Source organism: Mesoplodon mirus (assembly GCF_964341445.2).
Source record: "Mesoplodon mirus genome assembly, chromosome: 3".
Taxonomy (NCBI): domain Eukaryota; kingdom Metazoa; phylum Chordata; class Mammalia; order Artiodactyla; family Ziphiidae; genus Mesoplodon; species Mesoplodon mirus.
Genome location: NC_138978.1, coordinates 40,373,411 through 40,389,114, shown reverse-complemented (window position 1 = coordinate 40,389,114; position 15,704 = coordinate 40,373,411). Strand labels below are relative to the sequence as shown.

General features: G+C 39.1%; 1 protein-coding gene across 2 annotated transcripts in view; it reads left to right on the top strand.

Annotated features, from left to right (window-relative positions):
* Positions 1-1,049: 1,049 nt before the first annotated feature.
* The window catches only part of EIF2B3 (eukaryotic translation initiation factor 2B subunit gamma), a 148,276-nt gene continuing 133,621 nt past the window's right edge, over positions 1,050-15,704 (top strand). For both annotated transcript variants that reach the window (XM_082613349.1, XM_082613348.1), the window contains exons 1-3: positions 1,050-1,145; positions 6,389-6,545; positions 12,621-12,766. In XM_082613349.1, coding sequence (XP_082469475.1) covers positions 6,398-6,545; positions 12,621-12,766 — 294 coding nt within the window. In that variant the 5' untranslated portion in view covers positions 1,050-1,145; positions 6,389-6,397. The remainder of the gene's footprint in view (positions 1,146-6,388; positions 6,546-12,620; positions 12,767-15,704) is intronic.

Sequence of the window (15,704 nt, the reverse complement as noted above, 5' to 3'; positions counted from 1 at the left end):
GCTATCTAATGTAGTTTAGGGAATTCCCTGGTGGTCCTGTGGTTAGTGTTTTCACTGCCCTGGCCTGGCTTCAATCCCTGGTAAGATCCCTGCAAGCCACGCAGCAAAGCAAAGGAAAAAAAAAAAAAAAATCAGATAATGTAGCTTAACAATCTGTGTCAAAATGTACTGCTTAAAACAAAAAAATTATTTTATTATTATCTCTCACAACTGTTGGAGTCTAGACTCAGGTGTTTGGGTTCTTTCGTGCAGTTGCCCCTGCTTCCAGGGAGTCTGTTCTCAATACAGCAACCAAAGTGATCCTTTTAAAAACTGTTATATCGCTGCTCCGCTGCATAATTCAAGGTCCTCACAATGGCCTACAAGACCCACAGGAACTGAATTCTTCACCCTCTCCCCCATTGCCTCTCTAGCCTCCTCTGCCATTATCCACTCTCACCCTGGCTTACTTTGCTTTAGCCATATTGGTCTCCTTGCTGTTCTTTGAACTTGCCATCTCTCTTCAGGGCCTTTGCACTTGCTGGCTAATCTTCTGGGAAGGTTCTTACCCAAGATACACATTTGACTCACTCTCTCCAAGCCACTGCTCAGTGTCACCATCTCAATGAGATCTTCCCAAATCCCACACCCCCGACCAACTGTTTTGATGGCTACAAGTGGATGTTTTCCATACCATAATAGTCTGGTTCAGAAAGCCAACGCTGAGTCGCCACATTAGACCTCACTGGACATAGAAAACCTTGGCAATCCTTGGTGAGTTCTCCACTGGCTAGCCCCAAACCGCAGCTCCCAAAGAGCTCTCTTTTCGCAGAGTGGCAGTTGAGGCCAGGTCCTAGAAGGAGAACTGCCTGAAGGAAGAGGTTGTGACTAGTTCCCCTGCCCTGTGAGGGACGCTCAGTGGGCCTTGGTGATGTGTGAATGAACGAAAAGGCTCAGGCGTCCCCGCCTCCTCGCCTCCTCCCCTCCTCCCCGCCGTGCCCTTCTTGGCCGGCATCTATCACTCGGTGCTCGTTCCTTCTCCGCGGGCCTGCCCAGCTCGTCCCATCGATCTGCCCGGCCATCGCGCGCCTGCGCCTTTGGGCTGTCAGTCGGCGGCGGCGTGGGGAGCCACCCGAGCGAGCGGTTGTGGCGAGCGGGGGCCTGAGGTAAAGCTGCGGCTGGTGCGCTGCCAGGCTGCGCACGAGCTGGCTGGCGGGGTGAGCCGCGCGGTGGAGGCCGCCGGGCTTCGCTGCACCGGAGGGAGGCGGGCTCCTCGAGCCTGGTTAAGGAGGGCCTGAGTGGCTGGCGGGGGTGCAGAGTCTGAGTCGCCAGCTCGAGTGCCTGCCCGACCCGGCCTCAGAGCCAAGTGCCCGAACTAGACGGAAGCTCGGGGGAGAATCCGAGCCAGCCACCTCGTGCAACAGATGGGGAAACTGAGTTTCAGGGAGGGGAGGATCTGCTAGAAGTCACAGCGAGTGAGCACCAGACCCAGGACCAGACGCCCTGAGCACAGTGCCTAGTCCTTTACACTTAAGTCCTTCGTTCATTTATTCTGTTTTTGGTTGTTTAGGTGCAAGACAGTGAAATACAATAAGGTCTGGCTGAGAGGTCAGTTATGATACGGTGTTTTATCTTACCAGTTTACAAAGGGAGAAGGCAGTGTGTGCTATGACGGAGGCAGGTCTGGGATGCCATGAGCACCCCCTTTAAAACTTGAGTGGCTAACGCGTCTTTGCCTTGATTCCCATCACCCAGAGTCGTGGTAGTGACAGAGACATTTGACAGGCTGCCTGGTATCATGGATGGTTATGTTCATGATTATCACCCAGAGCCTCATTGAGAGCAGGAACCTCTGTGAACCTAGTGACCTGGGTTCTAATGTTTGAGCTTGAGTCTTACCACGGGGTTGTTGTGAGGTTCACAGATGCTCATTCCACAGAGCACTGATTGAGTGCCTCGCATCTGACGGGAGTTGTGTCAAGTACTGGGGATACAGCAGTGACAGTCAAGGAACTCATAAGAAATAGACGTTTAAATAAATGCGCAATACAGCCTGTAAAGGTAGAGATGATCTGTACATAGTAGAGTGGAAGCACTTAAGGAGAAAAGAGTTACGTCTCCAGGAGGGTGGGAACGGATAAGAATGGCTTTTTAGGCAAGGTGGTCCTTGAACTGAGTCTTAAAAGTCTAATAGGTGATTAAATACTAGGCACAGGAGAAAGGCAACCTAAGAAGCAAGAATAGCAATACAGGGACCAGAATTATGGTTCAGCTGGCACAGAAGGCTTCCATGACCTGTCGAATATCAAACACATAATGCTTGTCATGGGATTGACATTATTATGTGTGCTTTACATAGATTAACTCATTTAATATTTATAAATCTCTGTGAATTAGAAACTGTAATTATTCTCATCTTAGAAAATTAAGAAGACTGAGGTGGAGAAGTTATGTAGCTTGCCCTGGATCACACAGCTAATTCATGGTAGAACTAGAATTCAGACCCAGGCAGTCTAGCTTGAGGGCCTGTGAACTTAACCACCAGTCTCCCTTCTAGAAACTGCGGACGCTGAGAGTTTTAAATGTCAGGCCCCTTGTTACCTCACCTGTAAGTGGCAGAACCAGAACTCAGACTCAGGTCTTTTGACCCTTAAGGGTCCAGAGCTCTTTTCAACATAACATCAGATGTTATGGGAGTTATACAGTGCCAGATTGAAGTTAAATTCCAATCTTGAGGCAGTGCCTGCTGGAATTGAAATTACCACGTCTATAAGTTGTGGATGTTGTGCAAGAGCCTTCACTTTGTGCTTGGGTGTACAGGGTGTGAGTGTTGTAGATTAGATACTGACGTGAGGAGCACAGGACTGATCACAATTATGGTAAAGGTGCAACATTATTTGCCAGTTTGGTGTTAAATAATTTTTTTTTCTAAACATTGAATTTCACACTTGTTTTTAAAAGGTTACATCAATGGTTGTAAGTCAAAGAGTACTTTTATTTTAAATCAATAAGGATTTGTGATTTTTTAACGTCTTTATCTGAGTATAATTGCTTTACAATGGTGTGTTAGTTTCTGCTGTATAACAAAGTGAATCAGCTATACATATACATATATCCCCATATTCCTCTCTCTTATATCTCCCTCCCACCCTCCCTATCCCACCCCTCTAGGTGGACACAAAGCACCGAGCTGATCTCCTTGTGCTATGCAGTTGCTTCCCACTAGCTATCTATTTTACATTTGGTAGTGTATATATGTCCATGCCACTCTCTCACTTTGTCCCAGCTTACCCTTCCTCCTCCCCATGTCAACTACATTCTCTGCATCTGCGTGTTTATTCCTGTCCTGCCCCTAGGTTCTTTAGAACCTTTTTTTTAAGATTCTATATATATGTGTTAGCATACGGTATTTGTTTTTCTCTTTCTGACTTACTTCACTCTGTATGACAGACTCTAGGTCCATCCACCTCACTACAAATAACTCAATTTCATTTCTTTTTATGGCTGAGTAATATTCCATTGTATATATGTGCCACATCTTCTTTATCCATTCATCTGTCGATGGACACTTAGGTTGCTTCCATGTCCTGGCTATTGTAGGTAGAGCTGCAATGAACATTGTGGTGCATGACTCTTTTTGAATGATGGTTTTCTCAAGATATATGCCCAGTAGTGGGATTGCTGGGTCGTATGGTAGTTCTACTTTTAGTTTTTTAAGGAACCTCCATACTGTTCTTCATAGTGGCTGTATCAATTTACATTCCCACCAACAGTGCAAAGAGGGTACCCTTTCCTCCACACCCTCTCCAGCATTTACTGTTTGTAGATTTTTTGATGATGGCCATTCTGACTGGTGTGAGGTGATATCTCATTAGAGTTTTGATTTGCATTTCTCTGATGATTAGTGATGTTGAGCATCCTTTCATGTGTTTGTTGGCAATCTGTATATCTTCTTTGGAGAAATGTCTGTTTAGGTCTTCTGCCCATTTTTGGATATCCGGTTGTTTCTTTTTTTGATATTGAGCTGCATGAGCTGCTTGTATATTTTGGAGATTAATCTTTTTCAGTTGCTTCATTTGCAAATATTTTCTCCCATTCTGAGGGTTGTCTTTTCGTCTATTTTATGGTTTCCTTTGCTGTGCAAAAGCTTTTAAGTTTCATTAGGTCCCATTTGTTTATTTTGTTTCTATTTCCACTTCTCTAGGAGGTGGGTCAAAAAGGATCTTGCTGTGATTTATGTCATAGAGTGTTCTGCCTATATTTTCCTCTAAGAGTTTTATGGTGTCTGGCCTTACATTTAGGTCTTTAATCCATTTTGAGTTTATTTTTGTGTATGGTGTTAGGGAGTGTTCTAATTTCATTCTTTTACATGTAGCTGTCTAGTCCCCCAGTACCACTTATTGAAGAGGCTATCTTTTCTCCACTGTATAGTCTTGCCTCCTTTATCAAAAATAAGATGACCATATGTGCGTGGGTTTGTCTCTGGGCTTTCTATGCTGTTCCATTGATCTATATTTCTGTTTTTGTGCCAGTACCATACTGTCTTCATTACTGTAGGTTTGTAGTATAGTCTGAAGTCAGGGAGCCTGATTCCTCCAGCTCCGTTTTTCTTTCTCAAGATTGCTTTGGCTATTCGGGATCTTTTGTGTTTCCATACAAATTGTGAAATATTTTCTTCTAGTTCTGTGAAAAATGCCATTGGTAGTTAGATAGGGATTGCATTGAATTTGTATGTTGCTTTGGGTAGTATAGTCATTTTCACAATGTTGATTCTTCTAATCCAAGAACATGGTATATCTCTCCATCTGTTTGTATCATCTTTAATTTCTTTCATCAGTGTCTTATAGTTTTCTGCATACAGGTCTTACTTTTCCTTAGGTAGGTTTATTCCTAGGTATTTAATTCTTTTTGTTGTAATGGTAAATGGGAGTGTTTCCTTAATTTCTCTTTCAGCTTTTTCATCATTTGTGTATAGAAATGCAAGAGATTTCTTTGCATTAATTTTCTATCCTGCTACTTTACCAAATTTATTGATTAGCTCTAGTAGTTTTCTGGTAGCATCTTTAGGATTCTCTATGTATAGTGTCATGTCATCTGCAAACAGTGACAGTTTTACTTCTTCTTTTCCGAGTTGGATTCCTTTTATTTCTTTTTCTTCTCTGATTGCTGTGGCTAAAATTTCCAAAACTATGTTGAATAATAGTGGTGAGAGTGGGCAATCGTGTCTTGTTCCTGATCTTAGAGGAAATGATTTCAGTTTCTCACCATTAAGGATGATGTTGGCTGTGGGTTTGTCATATACGGCCTTTATTATGTTGAGGTAAGTTCCCTCTATGCCTACTTTCTGGAGGGTTTTTATCATAAATGGGTGTTGAATTTTGTCAAAAGCTTTTTCTGTATCTATTGATATGATCATATGGTTTTTCTCCTTTAATTTGTTAATATGGCTTATCACATTCATTGATTTGCGTATACTGAAGAATCCTTGCATTCCTGAGATAGACCCCACTTGATCATGGTGTATGATCCTTTTAATGTGCTGTTGGATTCTGTTTGCTAGTATTTTGTTGAGGTTTTGATTTATGATCTTTTATTGTGCCTCTCTTCTGTGGTAGCTGCTGTAAAGAGATTTTTTTGAATGTCAGACAGGTTCATTTATTACCTTGAGTGTGAAAAAAAAAGGAGTTAATTTGATTTGTTTCTGCAATTGGGCTCTGCAAATCTAGGTTAAGATACAAGCCTACCTTTGTGTTTATAGTGATATCTTTCTAGTTGGGGGTAATGAGAAGATGGGGGCAAATGACTGGATTATTAGAAGAATCTTAACTCATTTCACACTTTTCAGAGATCTAATGTGCTTGTGTTTGTGCTGTTAATTCTAGTCAGAAGTTTAAAATTTTTTTCAAGGACTATGAACTCACATATCAGAAGCCAACTTGGTAAACTCCTACTCCTTTAAGAGTCAGCTCAAGCATTACTTTTCTGTAAAACCTTCCATCTTTTCTAGGAAGACTTAGGTGTTACCGTCACTATACATGCCTACTGCATCTTAGCTGTATCCCTGCCATGGCATTAATGATAATATATTGTAATTTACTCTATTTGTCTTCACTTAATTGTGAGCAACTCAAGAACCAGGGCCAGATTTTTTTTTTTTTCTTAATTCATATCCCTCCTCCAGCCCATCTCCCCAGGCTGGAGCTGAGAGTATATATCCGTGAGTAAGAGAATAGGGTAAATGTGATGTTTAGACTGCAGCTAAGGAGTCTTTCTTATTCTGGTTATTGGAGTTGGAAATGATGTATTTGTCATAAGTGGATATCAATAACCTAACTAAAAATAGGATTAATACTGTATGTGCTTTGATTTTTGTTACTTCTTTTTCTCTTGTTTTTCTCTGTGATTGCAGTTTGTAAAAATGGAATTTCAAGCAGTAGTAATGGCAGTTGGAGGGGGATCTCGGATGACAGACCTGACTTCCGGTATTCCCAAACCTCTGCTTCCAGTTGGGAACAAACCTTTAATTTGGTACCCATTGAATCTACTTGAACGTGTTGGATTTGAAGGTGAGTTATGGCAATGAGATGTATTCATAAAACTTTTAGGGTGTTTGATCCCAGTGATTTGTCAGTTTTATGAGGGTGAGACAGGACAAATGAAAGAAGACTAGGACTCAATGTTGGCTGGAGACTGGCCTTTTAAATTAGGAACTCAGGAGTACTCTATCGCTGTGTGAAAAATGTTGAGAAGATAGTGCTAAGTGTTACTTTTTTAGAGCTAATCTCCACAGTGATCTAAGATGAACCCTGGAAGGATGTCAGAACATGATATGAGGAATACAAGTGCCTCATAGTCAGTACTTACTGAGAACCTGTATGTGCCAGGTAATATATTAAGCACTAGGGTACAGAATTGAAAATATTAACTCAGACCCTCATTTCTAGAACCTTAAAGTCTATTGGAAAGATACACATGTAAACAGATTATCGTTGTGTAATGTGATAAATGTTATAACAGAGGCACATTATAAGTGCTTGTTATAAGGAAGTTGCTGTTTCTACTTGAGGGATTCAGAGAAGGCTTACAGAGTAGCTGACCCTTGAATTGAGTCTTGAAAAATAGATTACCAGGCCTACCAGTGTGGAGAGAGCATTCCATACAGAAGTAATAATGTATGCAGAGATAGAGTCATGATCAACACAGCATGTTCTGGCAGCTACTTTTCATTTTATTTGGCTGTAATATCAAGTGTAAGGGGGGAGGAGTAGATGTAATGAGAGAAATAAACAAGGATCATGCTATGAAGGGCCTTGTATTGCATGCTGATGAATTTAGATTTTTTTCCTGAAAGCAGTGGGGAACCAGTGAAAGGCTTAAACTGAGGTTTAATATGGTTAAATTAGTGTTTTAACTATTCTAAGTCCTTTGCATCTTTATATAAATTTTAGAATCAGCTTATCAGTTTCTACAAATAGGGTTGCTTTAATTTTGATTGAGATTGAATTGAATCCATAGATCAGTAGGAAGAGAATTCACAGCGTAATAATATTGAGTCTTCTGATCCAGGAGCGTGGTATATCTCTCCATTTATTTAGGTCTTTTGTAATTTCTCTCAACAGTGTTTTATAGTTTTTGGTGTATAGGACTTACACATATTTTGTTAGATTTATTTCTAAGTAGTTGATGTTTTTGATGTTATCATAAATGGTAATTATTCCAGTTTCCAGAAGTTTGTTGCTAGTACATAAAAATACAATTTCTTTATGCTGACCTTGCATCCTGTAACTTTGCTAAATACACTTATTATTAATTCTTGTAGCTTCTTGTAGATTCCTTAGGATTTTCTACAGTTTGACCTTTATAGGTCAAACTGTAGACATTGACATTTATAGACATTCCACCCAGTAAAGGAGAATGCACATCCTTTTCAAGTGCTAAGAACCTTTACCAAAATTGACCATATTTTAAAAAATAAAACAGGTCTCAATAAATTTATAAAGATTAAAATCATACAAAATATATTCTCTGACCACAGTAGAGTTAAATTAGAAATCAATAACAGAGAGGTATCAAGAGAATCCATAAGTATTTGGAAATTAAACCACATATTTCTACATAACCCAAAGAAGAAACCACAAGGGAAATTTTTTAAAAATTTTTATTGTAGTATAGTTGATTTACAATGTGTGTTAGTTTCAGGTGTACAGCAAAGTGAATCAGTTATACATATTCCACTCTTTTTTTTAGATTATTTTCCCATATAGGCCATTATAGAGAATTGAGGAGTTCCCTGTGTTATACAGTAGGTTCTTATTAGTTATCTATTTTATATATAGTAGTGTGTCTATGTCAAACCCAATCTCCCAATTTTACCCCCCCATCCCCTTGGTTTTCTACATCTGTGACTCTGCTTCTGTTTCGTAACTAAGTTCATTCGTACCCTTTTTTTAGATTCTACATATAAGCGATATCATATGATATTTGTCTTTCTGTGTCTGACTTCACTCAGTATGACAATCTCTAGGTCCATCCATGTTGCTGCAAATGGCATTATTTTGTTCTTTTTTATGGCTGAGTAATATTCCATTGTATATATGTACCGCATCTTCTTTATCCATTCCTCTGTTGATGGACATTTAGGTTGCTTCCATGTCCTGGCTGTTGTACACAGTGCTGCAGTGAACATTGGGGTGCATGTATCTTTTCAAATTATTGTTTTCTCTGAGTATATGCCTAGGAGTGGGATTGCTGGGTCATATAATAGTTCTATTTTTAGTTTTTTAGGGAACTTCCATACTGTTCTCCATAGTGGCTGTATCAATTTACATTCCCATCACCAGTGTAGGAGGGTTCCCTTTTCTCCACACCCTCTCCAGCATCTATTGTTTGTAGATTTTTTGATGATGGCCATTCTGACCAGCATGTGGTGATACCTCATTGTAGTTTTGATTTGCATTTCTCTAATAATTAGTGATGTTGAGCATCTTTTCATGTGCTTTTTGGCCATCTGACCAGAAGGGAAATTAGAAAATATTTTGAACTTACTGAAAATGAAAATCCAGTGTATTAAAATTTGAGGGATATAGCTAAAGCAATGATTAGAGAAAATTTTTTAGCATTAAGCACTCTGTTAGAAAAGAAAAAAATGTCTCAAATTATCATCTAAGCTTCTACTTTGACAAGCTGGAAAAAGAGCAAATGAAACCCAAATAAGAAGAAAGAAGGAGATAAAAATAATAAGAGCAGAAATAAATGAAATAGAAACCAAAAGTGTTAGAGAAAATCAGTAAAACCAGAAGATGGGGGGTTTTTTGGAAAAAATCAATAAAATTATTAAATCTTTAGTTAGACTGATCAGAAAAAGGAGAGAAAACACAAATTACTAATAACAGGAATGAGAGAGGGGACATCACTACAGATCCTATAGACATTAAAAAGATAATGAGCAGGGGAGTTACCTGGTGGTCTAATGGTTAGGATTTGGTGCTTTCACTGCTGTGGCCCAGGTTCAATCCCTGGTCTGGGAACTGAGATCCCACAGCCATGCAGTGCAGCAAAAAAAACAAAGAAAAAAGATAATAAGTAAATATTGTGAACAACTTTATGGTGATAAATTTGACAACTCAGATTTTTAAAAAAATTGCTTTGGAAGCTTCATGAAGGATCAGTGTGGAGGAGTTAAGACTATAAGCAGGGAGATGAATTAGGAGATTGTTACAAAAGTCAACACTAGCAATGAAGAGGGTCTGAGCTAAAGCATTAGCACTAAGGATGGAGAAGAAGGACCATCTGAAAAAGTTGTTGATTAATGGGGATGGGTAGCAGAAAGAATGGCAAGAGTTCCTTCTACTTTTTGCTTGGGTAACTGGGTGGATGGTGATGCCAATAATAGGAAAGGGAATATGGGACAAGGAACAGGTTTTTTGTTTTTTTGTTTTTCATTTCAGGTGACTTTTATTTTTTTTAATTAATTTTTATTGGAATATAGTTGCTTTACAATGTTGTGTTAGTTTCTGCTGTACAGCAAAGTGAATCAGCTGTATGTATACATATATCCCCTCTTTTTTTGGATTTCCTTCCCATTTAGGTCACTACAGAGCACTGAGTAGAGTTCCCTGTGCTATACAGTAGGTTCTCATTAGTTTTCTATTTTATGCATAGTAGTGTATGTATGTCAATCCCAATTTCCCAATTCATCCCACCCCCCCTTCCCCCCTTGGTATCCATACGTTTGTTCTCTACATCTGTGTCTCTATTTCTGCTTTACGCGTAAGTTCATCTGTATCATTTTTCTAGATTCCACATATAAGTGATATTATACGATATTTGTTTTTCTCTTTCTGACTTACTTCACTCTATATGACAGTCTCTGGGTCTATCCACGTCTCTGCAAATGGCACAATTTCGTTCCTATTTATGGCTGAGTAATATTCCATTGTATGTATGTACCACATCTTCTTTATCCATTCCTCTGTTGATAGACATTTAGGTTGCTTCCCAAGGAACAGGTTTGAGTGAAGACAATGAGTTTGGCTTTGGCCACAATGAGTTTGAGGTGTCCTATAGTTAGATATAGCAAATCAGAATACCAGATGGAGGTGGTGCCAGATCCTGGGCCCCAGAGTTGTGATCCAGTGTTTATTCCACTCATACCTTCTTGAGACAGACCCATGAACACTTCTTTGCAGTAGTCTGTATGACACTGACGTTAAGAGATGTGTTTTATTTTTTTAATTAAACATTTTTTAAAATATTTATTTTAATAAAATAAAATAAAAATAGTTATTCGGTTGTGCTGGGTCTTAGTTGTGGCTCACAGGCTCCTTAGTTGTGGCATGCAAATGTGAACTCTTAGTTGCGGCATGCATGTGGGATCTAGTTCCCTGATCAGGAGTGGAACCTGGGGCCCCTGCATTGGGAGCGTGGAGTCTTAACCACTGAGCCACCAGGGAAGTCCCAAAGAGATGTGTTTTAGAAAAGATTTTCTTTTTAGATCTCATTCTCACAGGTGAAGGACACATCTTAATACACTTTTAAATATACTACTTCCCTTTATTAAGTTCTTATGGATTTGTCATTTATAACTTTTTTTTTCTTTTTACTTTTGCTATATATCTTTAGTTATGCTTGGTGATGGCCTTTTGTGGTATATAGAAAACTCCTCAGTGAGGCTCAGTCAGAATTTGGAGAATGTCTCCTAAACATTGGATTCTTTAGTTGAACAGTAAACTCTATGTTCATTCTGTCCATATTGTTTGTGATTTTAGGGAAGTTAACAGGGCCCTGCTTAGCATTAGTCTCTCTCCATACAGAAGAGTCCTGGTCCAATTATGAGACTGACTGTCCCGTATTTATAGTTACTCCCTTCACTCTACCTAAAATGTCCTCTCCAACCTATGGAAGTGTCACCTTCTCTTTGAAGTCACAAAGAGTTTAAATCACAAACGGTTTTAATCAGAGCATAATCATCCTCTATGCTTTCATCACACTTTGTTTTTCTATCTCAGTACCTCTCAAGGCCTGCTTTATGCTGTAGTTAGTGGCATGGGAGACTGATCTCCCTGAGAGCAGGTACTGTGTCTAATTCATCTTTGTAACATCAGCATTTTATGTACAGTATGTACTAAAGAAATTTTTGTTGGACTTGAATTCATCATGGCCTGCCTCACAGGCGATCCCTTCCATGAAGCCTTCCTTAATTAATCATTTCCATGTCTGATTTTTCCATGTTACGTTTCTTAAGACTAGGGACCATGTTTAGTTCATTTCTGAATTCTCAATGCCTATTTATCCTTTATATATTAAATGTATTTGTACTTATTGGTTGAATGAGTGAGTTAGTGACTGAAAGAAAGACAAATGGGGAAAGGAAGAAAGAGAGAAGGAAAGAAGAAAGGTTAAATGATTTGAAAAAGAAAGAGGAAGAAAGAAGGGAAGAAAATAGAAAAGAGAATGATTATAGTGAAAGGGAGAGATAATTGAGCACTATCATGGAACAAGTAGTGGAAATTGTTATACTTTAGAGATGCTAAAATCTGATCTTCAGATATCAGCAACACATGTTATATTGCAGTGGATTACATTACCCTGCCAAAGATCCATGACAAAACCCCAAGTTTTCTGTCATTAATTGATAGCTACATGGATAAGATGAAGGCATCTATTACATGGAAACTGCCTGTTACTGGGTTCATTGTGATCCTCAGTGAAGCACTAACGGCTGTCTGATGGAGAGTGGTGATAGCTCTTTCTTTGGAGTTAATGAAGAGTTAAAATGTGATCCTATTTGTATATGCTTTGATAAATGCTCTTCTAAATTCTTTACATCAGGAAGAAGTGGTGTGTAATGTATTAGTTAAAGCGTGGGCTCTAATCATACAGACGCGAGTTTTATCTTAGATCTCGTTTACTAGTTTTAGTACCCTGAACATTTCTTTTACTCCAAGTTTTCTCATTTGTAAAATGATATTGCTGTAAGATTAACTGAGAGAATGCACATAAAATACTTTGAAAAGTCTCAATAATATTAGCTGTTATTACTAAATCTAGAAACAGACCAAATCTAATTGAAAAAGTGTAACCATTGTCTAAATGAATGAGAGTTTTTGCATTTTTCCTTCTTTTTTTCTTTCATGCTATAGAAGTCATTGTCATTACAACCAGGGATGTCCAAAAGGCTCTATGTGCAGACTTCAAGATGAAAATGAAGCTAGATATTGTGTGTATTCCTGATGAAGCTGACATGGGAACTGCAGATTCTCTGCGCCACATATATCAGAAACTTAAGGTGAAAAACTATTTCTTGATTTTTATTGTTCATTGAAGATAAATATCATCTGTGTGTTTCTGTATGTTTTCCCAATGCATTGCAGTTTACAGTGCTTTTTGTTCTTAATATTTTATTTTTTATTTTGTTTCATTTATTTATTTATTTTGGCTCCGTTGGGTCTTTGCTGCTGCGCGCAGGCTTTTCTCTAGTTATGGTGAGCGGGGTCTACTCTTCGTTGCAGTGCGAGGGCTTTTCATTGCAGTGGCTTCTCTTGTTGCGGAGCATGGGCTTTAGGCATGCGGGCTCAGTAGCTGTGGCCCTCGGGCTCTAGAGCGCAGGCTCAGTAGTTGTGGTGCACGGGCTTAGTTGCTCCGTGGCATGTGGGATCTTCCAGAACCGGGGATCTAACCCATGTCCCCTGCCTTGGCAGGTGGATTCTTAACCACTGTACCGCCAGGGAACTCCCTACAGTGTTTTTTAAAAAATATATTCTTGCATCACATACTTTCTTGCCCATGTTTCAACTGCTTTTCAGTTTGGTTACTAGTGAAGATTTAGACAGTTGTTACAGTCACTAGTTTCCAATATTTTTCAGTCATACTACATCTTTATAAAAAAGATATACTTCAAATATACTTCAAAAGATTCCATTTAGGGGCTTCCCTGGTGGCGCAGTGGTTGAGAGTCCACCTGCCAATGCAGGGGACACGGGTTCGTGCCCCGGTCCGGGAGGATCCCACATGCCGTGGAGCGGCTGGGCCTGTGAGCCATGGCCGCTCAGCCTGTGCGTCCGGAGCCTGTGCTCCACAACGGGAGAGGCCACAACAGTGAGAGGCCCGCGTACCGCAAAAAAAAAAAAAAAAAAAAAAAAAGATTCCATTTATGTAAAGTTCCTGAATAAGCAAAACTAATATATAGTAATAGAAATCAGACCAGTAGTTGACTCTGCAGATGAGAGATCGACTGGAAAGAAGTACGAAGAAACTTTCAAAAATTTCAGCTCCCCCACATGATAATATTTGAATATTCAGTCTCCTTTGATTAAGAAATTAACACGGGTCTATGGTTATGAGGGTACAGTCTCCCCAGTGGCCTGTGGCCCGTAAACTGAGAAAGATCCACTGTCAGTTGTTCTCAAATTGATGTCCTTTGGAAAAAATTCATTCTGTGTGACAATGTTGCTATCTTACTTGAGATGGGGGGCAAAATTTCTCCTACTATTTCTAGTGACTGCAAACAGACGTATTATTATTTTCAACCTACCTATGCACTAGAGAACAAAAAATTAATGCAGATATGTACACGGCCTTTCCTTCCCTTTATTGGGGAATAATTTACACACAGTAGAATACACAGGTATTAATTATATAGTTCAATGAGTTTTGACAATTGTATATACCCAGGTTATCATTATCCAAATCTAGAACATTTTCATCACCTCTCAAAGTTCCTTTGTGCTTTATTTTAGTCAATCCTTCACCTTTAGAGTCAACTGCTGTTCTGATTTCTATCACTATATATATATTTTTAAATTTATTTATCTTTATTATTTATTTTTTGTTAGCTGCGTTGGGTCTTCGTTCCTGTGGGCGGGCTCCTCATGGAAGTGGCTTCTCTTGCTGCGGAGCGCGGGCTCTAGACGTGTGGGCTCTAGAGCGCAGGCTCAGTAGTTGTGGTACACGGGCTTAGTTGCTCCGCAGCATGTGGGATCTTCCCGGACCGGGGATCAAACCCATGTCCCCTGCCTTGGCAGGCGGATTCTTAACCACTGCGCCAACAGGGAAGCCCTATCACCATATATTAATTTTGCTTGTTCATGAACTAGGTATAAATGAAATCATATAATTTTATTCTGGTTTCTTTTGTTCAACATAATATTTTTCAAATTCATTCATATGATTGCAGGTATAACTAATTTGTTCTTGTTTATTGCTGAGTAGTATTCCATTGAATAAATATACCACTATTTACCCATTTTTCTGTTGATGTTCATTTGGATTGTTTCTAATTTTTAGATATTATGAATAAAGCAGTTATGAACATTGTTCTGCAGGTCTTTTTGTAAAAATATTATAGGTTATAGGGCTTACTTTATTGCAAACTGCCAAATAGTTTTCTAAGTGGTTGTACATTTTACACTTCATCAGCAATGTATAAGAATTGCACTTGCTTCACATCTTCATCAACACTTGGTATTGTCAGTCTTTTTAATTTTAACCATTCTAGTGTGTGTTATGTACCACTATCTGATTGTGGGTTTTTTTTTTTAATAACTATGTTTATTCTTTTTTTAATGATATTTTGTTTATTTATTTATTATATTTATTTATTTTTGGCTGTGTTGGGTCTTCGTTGCTGCATGTGGGCTTTCTTTAGTTGCGGCGAGTGGGGGCTACTCTTTGTTGCAGTGCACGGGCTTCGCTTTGCTGTGGCTTCTCTTGTTGCAGAGCACGGACTTCAGTAGTTGTGGCATGTGGGCTCAGTAGTTGTGGTTCACGGGCTCTAGAGCGCAGGCTCAGTAGTTGTGGCGCAGGAGCTTAGTTGCTCTGTGGTATGTGGGATCTTCCTGGACCAGGGCTCGAACCCGAGTCCCCTGCATTGACAGGCGGATTCTTAACCACTGTGGCACCAAGGAAGCCCTCATTGTGGTTTTAATTTGCATTTCCTTGATAATAATGATACTGATCACCTTTTCATGTGATTATTAACCATTTGTATATCTTCATGGAATGTCTGTTCAAGGCATTTGCCTTTTTTTTGAGTTGTTTGCCTTGTTATTATTGATTATAGAAATTTTTTATATACTATAGATGCAAGCCTTTTGTCAGATATGTGTTGTGAATATTTTCTGCCAGTCTGTGGCTTGCCTTTTTACATTTTTAATGGTGACTTTGATGACCAGAAGTTTTAAATGTTGATGAAATCCAGATTACTGATTTTTTCTTTAATGGTTAGT